The sequence below is a fragment of the Equus przewalskii genome, chromosome 31 (assembly GCF_037783145.1).
Source record: "Equus przewalskii isolate Varuska chromosome 31, EquPr2, whole genome shotgun sequence".
NCBI classification, from domain to species: domain Eukaryota; kingdom Metazoa; phylum Chordata; class Mammalia; order Perissodactyla; family Equidae; genus Equus; species Equus przewalskii.
Window position 1 is genome coordinate 24,295,334 of NC_091861.1, and position 16,064 is coordinate 24,311,397.

Consider the following 16,064-nt stretch of genomic DNA (forward strand, 5'->3'; position numbering starts at 1 on the left):
TTGAGACTGGCATACAAAGGATTAGAAGTAATTGCATAGGCAAATTAGTTCAGAGAACTAGAGAATTAGTCAGAGAAAATTTAATGTGTTAAGGTCCATTAGTAAAGATTTAAAGGAATTTAGCATGATTGGAATTTAGGAGAGCAGTTGAAAGAAAGTTAAGATGTAGGACTAGAAATGTAAGAAGGAATTTTTTTTAAAAATAAGTAAAGTCATTATGAAATTTATCCTCTAAACTAGGATACTCCTGAGATTCAAAAGGGATGCTCTTAATAATTAGACCAGGACAGTGTATGTACACTGAAACTGTCCTGGGAAATCTAGGATGGCCTCAGGCAGACAAGAAATTTTGGTCCTCCAATGATAAGCCATGTTACATTATCGAATTTGAACTTTTTCCAAATGGGTAATAGGAAGAAATTCAATAACTTATGCAAAAAATAACATTATCCAAATTATCTAAAAATTATTACTCGCATTGCAGGGTGGAGAAGAATGTGGAGTAGTAAGACTGGAGGCATGGAGGGAAGATTAGGAAGTTGATCCTGCACTTGAGGGAAATGATGCTGGAGGCTCAGAGTATGACGACACTTATAGCGGACATAGAATTGAATGACTTTAGGGGCTACTTAGTGATCAGATTTAAAAGAATTTGGTTGAGGCAGTAGAGGAGAGGGGCGTTGAAAAGTCAGAACTGTGATATTATGAATTGGAGGATAATGATGTCATCTGGTTTTTAGCAAAAAAATGGAGATGGAAATGGTTTGAAATGAGGGTAGAAAGATTAGTTCAATGTGAATATGCTGTGTTGGTTTTCCTGTAAGACACCCAGCTAGAAATAACCAATGGATAGTTGAATACATTGCTGTGAAGAGAAGTTTAAGTCAATGATTTAGGTAAGGGAATCATCAATTTAGGAAGGACAAATGAATCCACGAGAGCAGACTCAACTATTCCGGGAAAATGAATGTACAAGATGCAGAGAAAAACCAGTGGAGCGCTTCAAGAAGGACATGGTCAATTTTGCCATATGCTGTGAAGAAGTCCACTGGATTTAGTGACAAAGAGGAAAGTGTGGCCTTGCCAGCCTAGTTTCAGGAATATAATGAATGCAGATTTCAGGTTGAACTGGCTAGAGACAGGAGGGGACAATAAGATTTCAAGCCAGCAACTGAAGACGATGCTTGAGGAATTTATCTAAGAGGTCATCACATAAGATCCAGAGGGGTGTGTGTATGTGTATGTGTGTGTGTGTGTGTGTATGTGTGTGTGTGTGTGCATGTGTGTGTGTGTGTAGAGATATGAAGAGGGAGAGACAAAGGAGAGAGAGAGGAAGGAATAAGCCAGTTATTTTGAAAAAAAAATGAAGTTAGGTAATGAGGTTGAATTAAAGCAGAGTGATGTCCCTGAGGAGGAAAAAGCGATGGGTCCGTTGCATACGTGAAGACATTAATATTAAAATATTAAAAGTTAAAATAAAGGACACATTTTCCTTGTGACAGAAACTAAGTGTTTATAGGTTAGTAGGTGGTTTGGTGGCAAAATTTAAAGGACATTCTTATTTGTCTGGATCTTTTTTTTTTCTTTTACTTCTGTGTAATTGAAGCCAAGCTCGATGGTGAGAACAAGACAGAGGATGGAAGGAGAGTTTTAACAAAAATGGAGAATATTTGAAATAGCGTCTGTTGATAACTGGATAGAGAACTTACAAAAAAAATACAGAAGTGTCAGGTGCTTCTATTCTAATCAGAAATATGAAATAATTGTTGGCAGTTTTGAATTAGTCTAATTTCCTACCAGCTTAAAGCTTAGGAATTTTGTTCTATAAACTTAGTTACACCAAGTTTGCAATATACACAAGTATGTTTTACATTGGACTTAGAAAATTTAACAAAAATTGAAGTATATTTATTGTTCTTTTTTGTAAAGAAAGAAACTAATGGTATTTTCAAATTTATTTATACTTACCCATGCTGGCAATTATGCTATGTACAGGTAATCTAGAAGGGCCATGATAAAATGACCTTGAGACATTGCTTTTTTTCTGCTGGTCTTGGTTTTTAAATGCTGAATTCTCTTCTTTGGTAATATTAATATAAAAACATATATCTGTAGCATTCATAATGTATCGAGGACCTGGATTCAGCAAAATATTTTTATTTTCTTCCCTCCTAACACCAATCAAGCAGACACCAAACCTTAATTTAAAAAAGAAAATAAAAGAGTTTAAGAATTGTAATTCAGCAAAGGTCTTGGTTTTTTTTTTTTTGAAGTTTGCATATGTAAGAAAATTAGTAAACTATTATAAGGCAGACAGAAATTAAAACCTCAAACCAGAGCATTTCAAAGCTTGAAGGGATCCTAAAAGTTCAAGACTCTCATTTTTAAAGGAAAAGAAACTACGTCCTTAGTGCGTTGTGAAATCAGTTTAGTTGAATATAATGCATAAATATGTGTATATATATATATTTTTTAATGAAGAAGAATAGAATAAAAGATAATAGAAACATCAGAGTGCATATCATATAGTAAGGGTAATAATTTTTTGTAAATTTTTTTGTGTGTGTACTGGGTCTTACCATAAAATGTCTATCTTACTTTGGTCAAAAAATGTAAACCAGCATTTCTTACTTTACTCTAAAAGTTTGAAAGCCATTGGCTGAAAGGAGAGGAAGAAACTTAAGCAAGGTCACGTGAGAAAGAATCAGGGTCCTTCAATTTCTTTTTGTTCTGTTTCTACCATATTTGATTTACTTGGAATTTTAGAAAAAGAAAATTTTTAAATAGTCTTGAATAGGTATGCAGGTTAATTAGGAGAAATAACAATCAGTGAATGAAACAGGTGTTACTTAAAAATTTCTCATATAACTTTTTCAGGTTATGCTCCAAACACAAAATGTCCTGAATATCTTTATTTCGATATGTCTTATAGCATTACAAATATATCAAGCTTAAAAATATATTTTAAACATCAAAAGTGTATGTATAGATAGAATCATATCGAGAATTACAGTGAAATACATTAGATACCAGATTAGTGAAATATACTAGATTTATTACAAATCCTAAAAATATATTACATTAATATAGTAAAATATTGATAATATATGATTTCCATGATAGGCACACATTTTTATTTCTTAAGTAAAAAATTTTACTCAAAAAGAAAAAGAAAAAATAATATTCCATGTTTGAATTGGATGGTATTATCATTTGTTTTTTAACTTATTTCTCTGGCCAAAGTGAGTTTTTAAAAATATCTAGTTTTTATAAATGTTATTACTTTGTTTAAATTTTTAATCAACACTTTAAAATTTAGATCTACAAAGAAGTTTCATTTTCATGCATTTGTGAATTCTTAATGGATTGAAATATGTTTCAAGATAATTTAAAAGTTACTAAAGTCTCTATTCCTATGAAATTATACTTTACACCTGACTTTAGAGACCATTCAGAAGGCCAGAGTTCTAATGTCTCGTTAATTAAGTGAAAAATTTCAGAATACTTGCAACTCATGAGCACCAACATGGGTTGTATTTTAGAAAACTGTATTTAAAAGATATGATTGATTTATATTTTAATTCCAGTCTGGAAGCAGAAACATACTTTTTGTGTGCATGGAAAGAGGCATATGTAAAACTTTTTCCTTCATATTCAGCAAAAAATGTACTTTCTTCCAAAACAATGTGGTACACTTCATTCCCAGAGCATCTACCATACATCTTCTGCCACTGTTCTGGCGACTGCTGGCCTTCTCTGCAACAAAAACACACACACATACACACACACAAAGAGAAAAACACAGTGAATGTGGTTAGGAAAACAATTGTTGTCAAACATAATCTGGCGTTTCCCAAATGTAAGAACTGGCAAGCACAGCTGAAAGAAGCATCTTGTGGTGCTCTAAACAGTATTATTTACAAATACTTAGAGTTACCACCAAATTTTTGAAACACAATGTAAAAGTTTGAAAGTTGGCAGATTCCCAGAAAGCAGGAGTATTTCACAACCCAGTCAATGAAGGCATTTATCCTGACCATGAAGTAATGAGATATAGCATTTGGTTTTTAGTCCCTGTCTATGCAGATCCTGTCATGCACATCGTATATATAATACTTGTTTTATAGTCTCAATAATATGGCCCACTTCATCTCATTTACAATACCTACTTGGACTTGTAGGTAATTGATTTTGCTTTTCGTTTAAAATTATAAATGTACGTATGTCAACTCATCAATTTGATTTCATAGAAAGTATACTAATAATTTCTGTCCATATTATAGCATTAGCTTTCTTCCAATGGTGTGGCAGATAAGAAAAGATACTCCTTCATGATAAAATTAAGGATCTCCAAAAGAGATCCCTAGAAGCATTTCTGAAAAGAAGATAAGTTTATCACAGAAAGTGCAGCTTCTTTTTTCTGGAAGGTTCTGCTCAGTGGCCTCGGAAATATATTAAAAAATTCAACCTATGAAAACTTTATTGTGAATATACAATAGTTCTTTTTCCCACTTTGTACAATAAATTCCATTTACTTTTGCTGAATAAAGCTTATGAACCTTGCAAGTACAAGGAATGCACATTCAGGAAGAAAAGTAATAAATATATAAAAGTTAAAATACTTAATCTTTGCAGATTCTGAAAGGATAAAGGCAGATAACAAGTCTTATCTACCATATTTAGAGTTTAAAAAGCTGTTATAGACTCTGAGTTTTGTTTAAAGGATTATTAGGAAGATCATACATTTACCAACATTTTCAAAGTGTCAATAAGCTTTAAAAAAATTGTACATTTTCCAGGTATGTTTCACGTGTACTTCATTCTTTCTTAAGTACGTGTAAGAGTAAAGAGCCTGAGCTTTGGAGTCTCATTGCCTGATCTGCATCCTAACTCTGCAATCTTGGGTGAGTTATTTAACTTTTCATTGATTCTCTACTTTTGTGAAAAACACCATCCAGCTCATTGGGTTGGCTAAAATGAGGTAATACAAATAAATCACTTAGCAACTGTTGGGATCACAGAAACCACTCAGTAAACGTTAGCTTCCATTATTATCATCTTGCTGTTAAACCTTCCTCATTGCTAAATTTTGGAGCCACTTTCAACATGTCTAGTCAACCTATTAAACAATAATACTCTTAAATCCTTTACCTTTTCTTCTTTACTGTTAATATATTTTTGGAAATGGAAACATAAAATAAAATGAAACACTTTTGACTACAGACTGCATATGGCCTTGCCTAACTACTACTTCCTAAGAATGATTGTTCCTGGTGGAGAAAACATTTCCTTTGGCAAACAAAAATAAAATTATGCTTGTTATGTAGCACATTTGCTACTTGGCGAGATGGTGCTTGGCAAAGATAGAATCCACTTAAAGGACTGGAAATGCAAGAGAAGGTGCTGGTAATTCAGCAGGATTTGTTTAAGATCCAAAAGACAGCATGGGGTCAGACAATTGTCATACAAGTGTACTAAAAGCTATTCTAGAGGATCATAAATCTAATTCCAGGGGCTGAAAGGGGAATATAATGTGGGAACTTGGAAGGGAACAGAAAAGAAGAGGGTCAGACAAGGACAGTGTGCATGAATGTCCTTAGATCGTTTGCTTGTTATCATGCTGTTTTATATACTGGCACCTTTCACCTCAGAGGACATCTTTTCTTTACAATTTCTTCAAAAAGCTCTAATAGGTAACGGAGAATCTCTAAGTTCAGCTAATTGTAAAGATACAAATTTTTCTTCTTTCAGCTCATGTCAATTGCTTAAGAAATGTTGGAAATTAGTAATTCCATCTAATACTAATGGCTATGTCCAGTTCTCACTTATCAATTCCCACACAAAATAAATATTGAGCAGCTGGGAAGTGCTAGGAAAAGTTCTAGATTCAAAAGTTATAGCAGTTAGCAAAAAGGGCAAAAATGCTTTATTTTTGGTTTATTTTTTTCAGGAAGATTGTCCCTGAGCTAACATCTGTGTCCCTCTTCCTCCATTTCCTATGTAGGATGCATGCCACAGCATGGCTTGATAAGAGGTGTGTAGATGTGGGCCTGGGATCCGGGCCAGTGAACCTCGGGGCTACCAAAGCAAAGCATGAAGACTTAACCACTACACCACTGGGCAGGCCCCCAAAAATGCTTTCTTTTTTTGGATCCTCTAGTGGAGGAAGACTGACAAACAATAGAAATAAGCAAATTAGGTTATATGTTAGAAGTGATAAGTGTTGGGGAGAAAAATAAAGCGGAGAGGGAAATAATTTTTAGGGGTGGGTTGGAATGTAAATGGTATGGCTGAGATGACATCTGAGAACCAATCTTGAAGAAGGTGGGAGAGGTAACCATATGGGTACCCGGGAGGAGAGCGTTACGTGCACAAGTAGCAACCAGAATTTTCCTGAGGCAGAGGACGGTCTGGTATGGCTAAGGAGATGCAAGGAGGCTCATTCTGCTGGAGTCGAGGGAGGTGGGGAAATGAGACCAGAGAGGCAACTGGGCAGGAAGACGGTCCCGCGGGGATTTATAAAATTTTACAATGACTTGCACCTTTACTTGGGATCATTTGGCAGCCATTGAAAGATTTCTAAGATGGGTGCAAAAGATTTTGACTTATATTTTACAAAAATATCTCAGGTCCTTGTGCTGAGAAGAGATTGAAGAAGGAGCAATGACCAGTGAGGAGGGTACTGCCCTAATCCAGCTAGAAGGTGAAGCTTTGGACCAGGTTAGACTCTCGGTGTGTGATGAAAGTGGACCTGAAAGGATTTGCTGACAGGAGAGAAAAATAAAAATAAAAACCTTAAGTACTCATGTCTATCAGAAACATGGAAATTAATCAATTAAATAAAAAACATCCATACAGATAACATTGAAAAGGCAAGTACTAGTGCTTGTAAAATATAATGAAGAAATCTCAAATACAAAATGTTAAATGAAAGAAGTGAGTGGCTTCATATTCAGCAGCATAGTTAACTGGGTCCTGGGGGAAAGAAGAGACATCAATCAGAGATATATGTAGGCTTCACAAACATTTGGAATGTTTATTTTTTAAATTTGGAATGCTAGGTAGCTGGATGTTCATGATAATATTCTTGTAAATTTTGAAAGTCTGAAATATTTCTAATAAATGAAAAATAAAATGCATCACAAAAGAGGAAAGAAATACAGGACTGGTAGTGAGGATATAAACCTTTTATTTATATATTTTTCCTTGCTACCTTTCAAGGCAGCCTTACAAGCCACATTACAGAAGCCCCTCTCTGCTTACCAATTTTGAGACTAACATTTTGTTCAGGCAGAAAGTAGTCATTTTTCCCTCTTTCAATGATAAAGATATCAAATTTAATTTTTTTCTAAATAGTTTTCCAGTTATTCAAATTATTGAATAATCCATTTATTTTTGCCCACTGATCAAAAATAATTTCTTTGTCAAACCCTAAATTCCTAATTAAATGTGCCTCTATTTGGACTTTCTATTCTGTTAAATCGATTTGCCTCTATCCATTCACTAACAACATGCTATTTTAATTATCATAGCTATAAAATACTTTAAAATATGTAAGAATAATCCCCTCTCACTATTATTCTCCTTCAGATTTTCTTGCTATTCTGGTTTCTTCATTTTTCCATATGAACTTAAAATCCGCTTGACTGCTTCAAAAATAATGCTGTTGATATGGTTATTGGGGTGGCCTTGAATTAATAAATTTGGGTGAAATTGACATCTTTATGATATTGACATATTATATCTTCATTTGTGTGCCTATTACTTGTTTATTTCCACCACAGCCTCTCACACATTGTCAATCCTTGACAGAATGTAAGCACCAAAACCTCTGCGCCCCATTATCTATCTTGTTCTCTGTGGGATCTTTAGGAACTAGAACATTTTCTAGGATGCAGTAAATGTTCAAAAAATATTTGTCTAATTACAGAATTTAATCCTCCTGGTAATCTGTAAGATATATGCTAATATTATGCCCATTGCAGGGACAAATAAATTGAGGATCAATGGTTTCAAGTATCTTGCCAGCATGAGGAGATAAAAGAATTCACCCTAGACTGTCTGGCTCCAAACGCTATACTTTATGCAGCAGCTTCAGTTCTGAGCAACTCCCATGTTCAGCGTGAATGTTTCTTCAGGCTACTAGGAATTTAAGAGCCAAATTTTCTTGCTACTTTTATTAATAATCTATAGTAATCAAAACAGTATGGTGTTGGCATAAAAAGAGAGATATTAGATCAATGGAATAGAATAGAGAGCCCAGAAATAAGCCCATGCATATTTGGTCAATTAATTCATGACAAAGAAGCCAAGAATATACAATGGGGAAAGGACAGCCTCTTCAATAAATGGTGCTGGGAAAACTAGATATCCACATGCAAAAGAATGAATCTGGATCACTATCTTACACCATACACAGAAATCAACTCAAAATGGATTAAAGACTTGAATGTAGGACCTGAAACCCATAAAACTCCCAGAAGAAAACATAGGTGATAAGCTCCTTGTCATTGGTCTTGGCAATGATTTTTTGGATTTGACACCAAAAGCAAAAGCAATGAAAGCAAGAATAAACAAGTGGGACTAAATCAAACTAAAAAGCTTCTGTACGTTAAAGGAAACTATCAACAAAATGAAAAGACATCCTATGAAATGGAAGAAAATTTTGCAAATGATATATCTAATCAAAGGTTAATATGCAAACTATATAAAGAACTGATACAACTCAAAAGAAGAAAACAAAAACAATCCAATTAAAAAATGAGCAGAAGAGGGGCTGGCCCCGTGGCCGAGTGGTTAAGTTCGCACGCTCCGCTGCAGGCGGCCCAGTGTTTCGTCAGTTCGAATCCTGGGCGCGGACATGGCACTGCTCATCAAACCACGCTGAGGCGGCGTCCCACATGCCACAACTAGAAGGACCCACAACGAAGTATATACAACTATGTACCGGGGGGCTTTGGGGAGAAAAAGGAAAAAATAAAAAAATCTTAAAAACAAAAAAAGAATGAGCAGAAGATAGGAATATATATTTTTCCAAAGAAACATATAGATGGTCAATATGTACATGAAAAGGTGCTCAACATCACTAATCATGAGGAAAATGCAAATGAAAGCCACAATGAGATATCGCCTCACACCTCTTAGGATGGCTATTACCAAAAAGACAAAACAAGTTCTGGTGCAGAAGGCTTGTGGAACTCTGTGAAGAACTGTGGGGAAAGAGGACGCTTGCGAACTGCTGGCTGGAAAGTAAACTGATGCAGCCACTATGGAAACAGTATGGAGGCTCCTCAAAAGATTAAAAACAGAACCACCGTATGATCCAGCAATCCCACTTCTGGGTATTTATTTGAAGAAATCAAAACACCAATTTGAAAAGATATCTGCACCCCCATGCTCATTGCAGCGTTATTTACAACAGCCAAGATGTGGAACCAACTTAAGTGTCCACAAATGAATGGATAAAGAAAATGTGTCATATATGCACAATGGAATATTATGTAGTCATAAAAAAGAAGGAAGTCTTGGCATTTGTGACAACATAGATGGACCTTGAAAGCATTCTGCTAAGTAAAATAAGTCAGACAGAGAATGAAAAATACTGTATGATCTCACTTATATGTGAAATCTAAAAACAACAACAACGACAAAACTGAACTCATAGATACAAAGAACAGACTGGTGGTTGCTGGAGGTGGGGGTGGAGGATGGATGAAATGGGTGAAGGTATCAAAAGGTACAAACTTCCAGTTATAAAATAAATAAGTCCTGGAGATATAATGTACAGTACAATGACTACAGTTAATAATACTGTATTAAATATTTAATTGGTAAGAAAGTAAATTTTAAAAGTTCTCTTCACAAGAAAAAAAGGTTTTAACTATGTGTGGTGACGGATGTGAACTAGACTTAGTGTGGTGATCGTTGCGCGATATATACATGTGTTGAATCAATATGTTGCACACTTGAAAGCAATATAACGCTATATGTCAATTATATCTCAAAAAAAGAATACAGGGTATTTTACGGTCTGTAGATCCGTAAAAACAAACAAAAAAACATGCTTTGTCTTCAACTTACCATTCTACACAAATTTTTTCTTTGTTTTATCTTACTCTACGTATCCAGGCAGAATTAATTCAAGATTGTTTTTGAATGGCAGCAAAATAATCACATAAATAAATAGATAATATATTTCTAAACTTGTTATACAAGAGAATTCTTCAATTCTACCATCTAAGTGGCTCTTGAACTCACCACATAGCCCTTTCTCCGTCATCAATCTTAGTCTTCAAGAAGTCCTAACTCTTCTTTTTGCCTTGTTGCCTCCAGATTGCCCCTGACAAGTCCATTTATGGTGTTGTCATAAGAGTGAATTTCAAAATCTCAAATCACTTCATTTCGCTCTCCTGTTGAAAATGTTTAAAGGGTTTCCTCCTTCCACTTAAAAATGTGAACTTTCTTATCATCATTACAAAACCCTCCTGACCTACGCCACGCCCGTCTTTCAAATTCCATCTATTCCTTTCGTCTGCTTTCTCATGTACACTGCAGCCATGAGCGCTCTTTAATTCCCCTTGAACAAGAAACTCTCTCCTATATCAAGGCCTTTTCACAATGCTGTTCCTTCCTTCTTTGCCCTACTCATTCTTTGACCCACAGCTTAGTCATTCCTTCCTGAGCTTTGCAATGTTGTTCTTTCATAATATCATAACACTAAATTTTAGTAATTAATCCTCAATGTCTTACTTCCCTGTGAAATAAGCTCCATGAGAAAAGGGATCATGCCTTGTTTACTGCTGCATCTCCAAGACCTGACATCGCTTCTGACACAGAGTAAGTGCTTAATAAATGTTTTGTTAAACAAACAAAGAGTTCTCTACAATGTTCTTCATGCTCAATTAGTAAATGTTCTGCTTTTCTAATTACATAATTCCTTTATCCTTCACCAGAATCATTTTTTAGATCTAACCAATTACTTTCTCTATGATGAATTTGCCATTAGAATTAGAAAAAAATATCACTGCATTCCATAATTCCATAATCATTAATAGACATGAGTTTAACCTCAGCAACAGGAAAACACAAAAGATATTAGGGATGAAAAGCACAGAATGGAAAGCTTCGTCAAAATTATGAAAAGCCATTTAATGAAGATTTAAGATGTGTTTATACTAATCAAATGAACATTTAGGGAAAATAAATGTCTTGTGCACTTATTGTTAACCTCACAAAACACTCCAACCTGTAAAACAGTACAGTCTGACATCTCTTTCACACCCTTTTGAGGCTGCTCTACCATATTGACTGAAAATTGAACAGTAATAAATCCTTCCTGGACAGTTTTATGTCCACCTTTATTTTCAAAATAATTGCCAGCTACAGCTGTTTGTAAAAGCATTAGTCGAAAAGAAAGAAAACAAGAATAGGAATATGAAAATGAAATATTCTATCAAGAAAGTAAATGGAGTCCAGAATAAAGTACGTACTTAATACTTGAAGGAATCTCTTTGAGATGTCTATTTCCCCTGAATAAATCTGGAATTCACGCAGCCAATACTAAAGTCATGAGAGCCTTAGAAAAACTTCAACGGGGCAGCCTAGGAGGAAAATAAACTTATGTCTGCTATCCTCTGCATTTTGAACCCTAAATAAACAGCTTAGTAAGAAAAATATTTGGAAAAAAATAAAAGTGCAAGGAAAGATGATAGAGAACTGTTTAGGAGAAAGGGAAAAAAAGTCTAGTGAAGTAAATACATTACAAACTCCATGTCAAAGGCTTCAAGACCTGTAGCCTTCAGCCATGCTCTGTCAAATCCCCCATTGTCATCCCATAACAATGACTTGCACGGATTCCATTTCTTTCACGTCATGTTCAGTTATTGAAAAGCCTAGTCCCATCCAATTTGAAACTTCTATCTTACCACCTCAGGCTTATTCCCCCCTGGAATGCTGTGCCCTTTGAATTCTAACTGGTCATCAGTGACGTCTATGAAGGCGTCTTGTAGAGACATGTGAAAATGCTTTGTGGGGCATGAGAGGTAGGACTCTGTAGACGTGAAAGGTGAGCAAGAAACTGTCTTCCACTCTCCCCTTCTTATTTCCCAGTGGTACACCCTGGAGCTTCTAGATCCTTGAGTTTCCTCACCTTGTGGCCAACACCCTTGGATGGGGTACTAGAAAGACAGCTCAAATCTTTTTAAGTTATCAGCTGTGCCACAAGAAACCCATGCAGGAGAGGGAAGGCTGTTTGCTAGTTCTACCATGTCTCTCTAATTTCTTTTTCCTCATGTTCAAATAGTCACAGAAAACTACATAAGCAGATGTCTAACTGGGGAATGAGATGCTCGCGCCCAGTTCCTGCAGGCATCCCTTTTCTCCATGAGTGATGGGGAATTCTTTTGGACTTCATCTCATGTGGCTGGGGGTAGGTACAGAAGCAGTGTGCTCCTCTATGTGTCCCCTCTCTGATCTTCTCTTTCTATAGAAAGGTGGGGTGATTAGAAAATGGGATACTTGACTCTTCTTTCTCCTCAGTTTTGGGTTATAGTCACCAATCCTGGGACAACATAAAAAGTCCCTCTCAGTATAGTAAGCATTGATTTAAAAAAAAAAAAAAAAAAGCTATGTTTGTTCTATTCTGTTTACTGTTCCCAAGTTGGAAATATCATTTGTTCCAGCTAACTTGTGGATGGTGCATAAATCAATTTTGACAACTGATTTTATTTTTCTTTCGAACACAAGTTGCACACTCCTCATGATTACAAACTTTCAAGGTAAATGGGTATTTACCGCCAGAGAGCAAATTAACTCACAGACCAGTCTCCTGTGCTCCACTATGATCAACCAAGTGGCACAAAGACAGTGTGCTAAGAAGTACTTGGGTCTGCTCTCTGCAAAAACGTATTTGAATTCAGGCTTCTGAATGCAGCAAAAGAATCTCACATGCTTTTGTTTTGAACGTTTCCGCACATCAAATTTTCCCAAAGGGAGAGAAAAAGGATTTAACTGGAATTTCCTGTTCCAGAAACAATAAGCTGAAATCTTATTATATTACACACTCTGTTCCTATTTTGGGAACAGGCTGAACTACTCAGGACTCAGTAATATAGTTTGCATTAGAAAAAAAAAAACCAGCAGAAAACCTTATTCTACTGACAACTTCCCATTTCTTATGACGATGTATGTTTTTGTAAAACTCACATGAATAAGTTTTAGAAAGTAAAATTTGATTTGTACCCTCATATTTTCTGTATGTATAGAAGGATGCCATCTATGGTAAACTAAAGAAGAGTGCCCAGGGTGTTATGAAGCACTGCCTTCAAGGCTGTAAAATGTGATCATCAGTGGGAATCTCCCTCTTTCACATTATATTTGTTGTTTTAAACGTCTCCACATTCTAATGATTGTATTCAGTTGTGCTGGTACAATTTGTTCTCTTCGAGTCTAAATAATGTAGTTAAATATACAATAAATGATCAGTTTCAGATTCACCAAAATTGACACAGATTGCCAAACCAGTTGCTTCTATACACTTATTTTTATGATACAACTAAATTATTTTCCCACCAATGGGAATAAAGAGCACCTTGGCACAAGGTTTCTTTCATATAAAATCCATTCTTTGCTATGTAATAAAAGACTTTACATCCAACTAGGTGGAAATTTTTGCCTTAGGAAAAAGGATATCATTTAGATTTCTACTTGAAGAGTTTATTACAATAAAATTTCCTATTGAGGCTCCATTTTAAAGAAGATAAGAAATATATTTCTTACCTCATTATATTGACTGAAAGTAGATTTAAACAGTCTAAAACAAGTGACTCAAAGGTTTAAATCTAACTAAAATTAACAATTTTAACTCAATACTCTAGCATTTCACCAATTCAACATCAGCTTGGTTCCAGGTAGTTGTTTATATTCTTTACAGGCTACTTTTCTGCAAACACACATGAATTGCATTAATTCACAATGGTCTCAAACTTTTAGTTTATTTAAAAATTGAAATATGTAAATGGTGTTACCATCTTGCCTTTACTATCAACCTCAAGAATCTACAGTTAACACTGTAGGTCAAAGAAATTATTTTGACAAATGGTAGCCTGTGTCACTGGAAATATAATTGTAATTTATGAGATCGAGAGGGCCTGTTAGAGTTCAGAGAAGCTTCCAAAACAGGTGAGGTTACAAAAGAAATAGCTAACACACAATTTTGGACGAACATTTATTCTTGCTAGTCTGCAAATAGAACTGACACACAAGTATGATTATTTTCTCCAGAAAAGAAAAGTATTCAAGAACTCTAGGTAGAAGAAGTAAGAAAACACAAGATTAAGATGCCTAAGTCTACTAGCAAGAGACTCATGTGTTCCTACTCTTGAAGAGAATAACTTCTCCAGCTTTTGTGTCATCAGACATCAAGAGGGAAACTTGAGTCCTAAGATTAAAATAGAGAGAATGATAATCGATTTTCTACCACTAGGTGGAACCAGAAAACCATTTGCCATTCTCAGGATAAGAAAAAATTGTGGTTGTAGTGGAGACAATAGAGAAATGCTATATAGCTTTCAAGCATTATTAATAGTGAGCATGAACAATGTACATTCTTTCAAAAGGGACCTAGTTCGAGAAGAAATAGAGCTCAAACGTTAAATTTGAAAGGCTGATTGTACATAAAAGTGGCCAAACCTTACCACCCTAAAAGTTGGTTTGTCCTTCACAAACTCCAAAGTGTTTTTCTGAAGTGCTCACTTAATTCAAGAAGCTGCCTAATTACCTGACACAAAATAATCTTAAAATTCTGTAAAGACCTTTCATCTCCTTTTTAAACTGTCAGGTGAAAAAGCAAATTCGTCTGTCCTAATGAAATCGCATTCTGAGCTCTTTAACTCCGTTATTAAACAAGTCATATCCCACTGATTTTAAACTGCTCTACTTTAGCACTAATAAAAATTTATAGCTAAAATGTGCTTTTCTATCTCTCTCAGAACACAACCTGCTCGCTGAGTGAACACCCCACGTTTGGCGTCTGTTCTGGTGCTGCGAGTTCTGGTAATGCATTTATACTGCATTCCTCTGTCCCTTTAGTTTCGAACATCATAGTGAATTTTCCAGGAAAGTTATAGTCCACATAAATTAATATTTACAGATATAGGAGTTTCAGAAACTCCTATTGTTATTTACATTTTATCATTTGAGTATTTTTTGCACTCTTAAAATTATTTGTAACTAGAAAGTTTCTTTATTACCTCTCCCTGTTGTCATTTGATTTATTCTCAAGGTATGTAAACCAATCTTACCATAGCTAAAAATACTTTGTTAGCAAAATAAGTCTACTAGGGGAAATTTATAAGACCTTCCAAATCTATATATAGGCCTTGCGTACATTGTGTCCTGCCCTGTGTTGAGTATTAGTCTTTGGTAATCAGAATGTATTCATGTCTGCATTTCCAAACTCCTAACACAGTGTTTTGCACTGTATGGATGTATGTGATTGTTATTTATGGGATGAACGAATGAGTGAATGGCCAAACCATAGCAGTATGTTAACTCTATTCAGGGCTCTTTCTAGCAAGTTACTTCATCCATAGCTTAAATTTAGAACCCCCCCCCACCCCCCGCCAAAAAAATGCTTCCAAATCCTGAGCTTAATTCAAAGAGTTTTGAGGAGTATCTCTTAATAATAACATGTTATCAAATGTATTACTATATCATTGTAGGCATTATCTATTGACTGCCCTCTCTGAGGTATGAGAGAAAAGAATTATCTCACACAGATTCCCCATAGGTCTGCTCCTATAATCCTATTGCTCTTTTTAATTTCTCTTTGGAATTCCTCTTTTGGAGTTGCTCTGCAAGTCTACTGTCGACAGAGCAAGTTTAATAAAGCAAATATGCGAATCAGATCAGATGTAAAACAATGAGGAGTGTTCAGGCTTGTGGTGTGTTGGTTGTTGCATGTCCACTGAAAGGCAATTCAAAGAAAACAACTCAAAAGAAAAAATATTTACACCAGGCTGGTGGCCAAGCAAAACCTATCTGCTAGCAGAATTTGGTCCATTGTT

At 35.2% G+C, this 16,064-nt stretch overlaps 1 protein-coding gene across 13 annotated transcripts in view; it reads right to left on the reverse strand.

The window, feature by feature from the left end:
• The window catches only part of KCNT2 (potassium sodium-activated channel subfamily T member 2), a 351,003-nt gene that overhangs the window by 116,169 nt on the left and 218,770 nt on the right, over positions 1-16,064 (reverse strand). For all 13 annotated transcript variants that reach the window (XR_011535342.1, XR_011535341.1, XR_011535339.1 and 10 more), the window contains exons 15-16: positions 3,607-3,756; positions 1,969-2,198 (exon numbers count right to left, since the gene is read on the reverse strand). Coding sequence is in view for 8 of the 13 variants with exons in the window: in XM_070602415.1 (XP_070458516.1) it covers positions 1,969-2,198; positions 3,607-3,756 (380 nt within the window). In the remaining 5 variants the exon portion in view is untranslated. The remainder of the gene's footprint in view (positions 1-1,968; positions 2,199-3,606; positions 3,757-16,064) is intronic.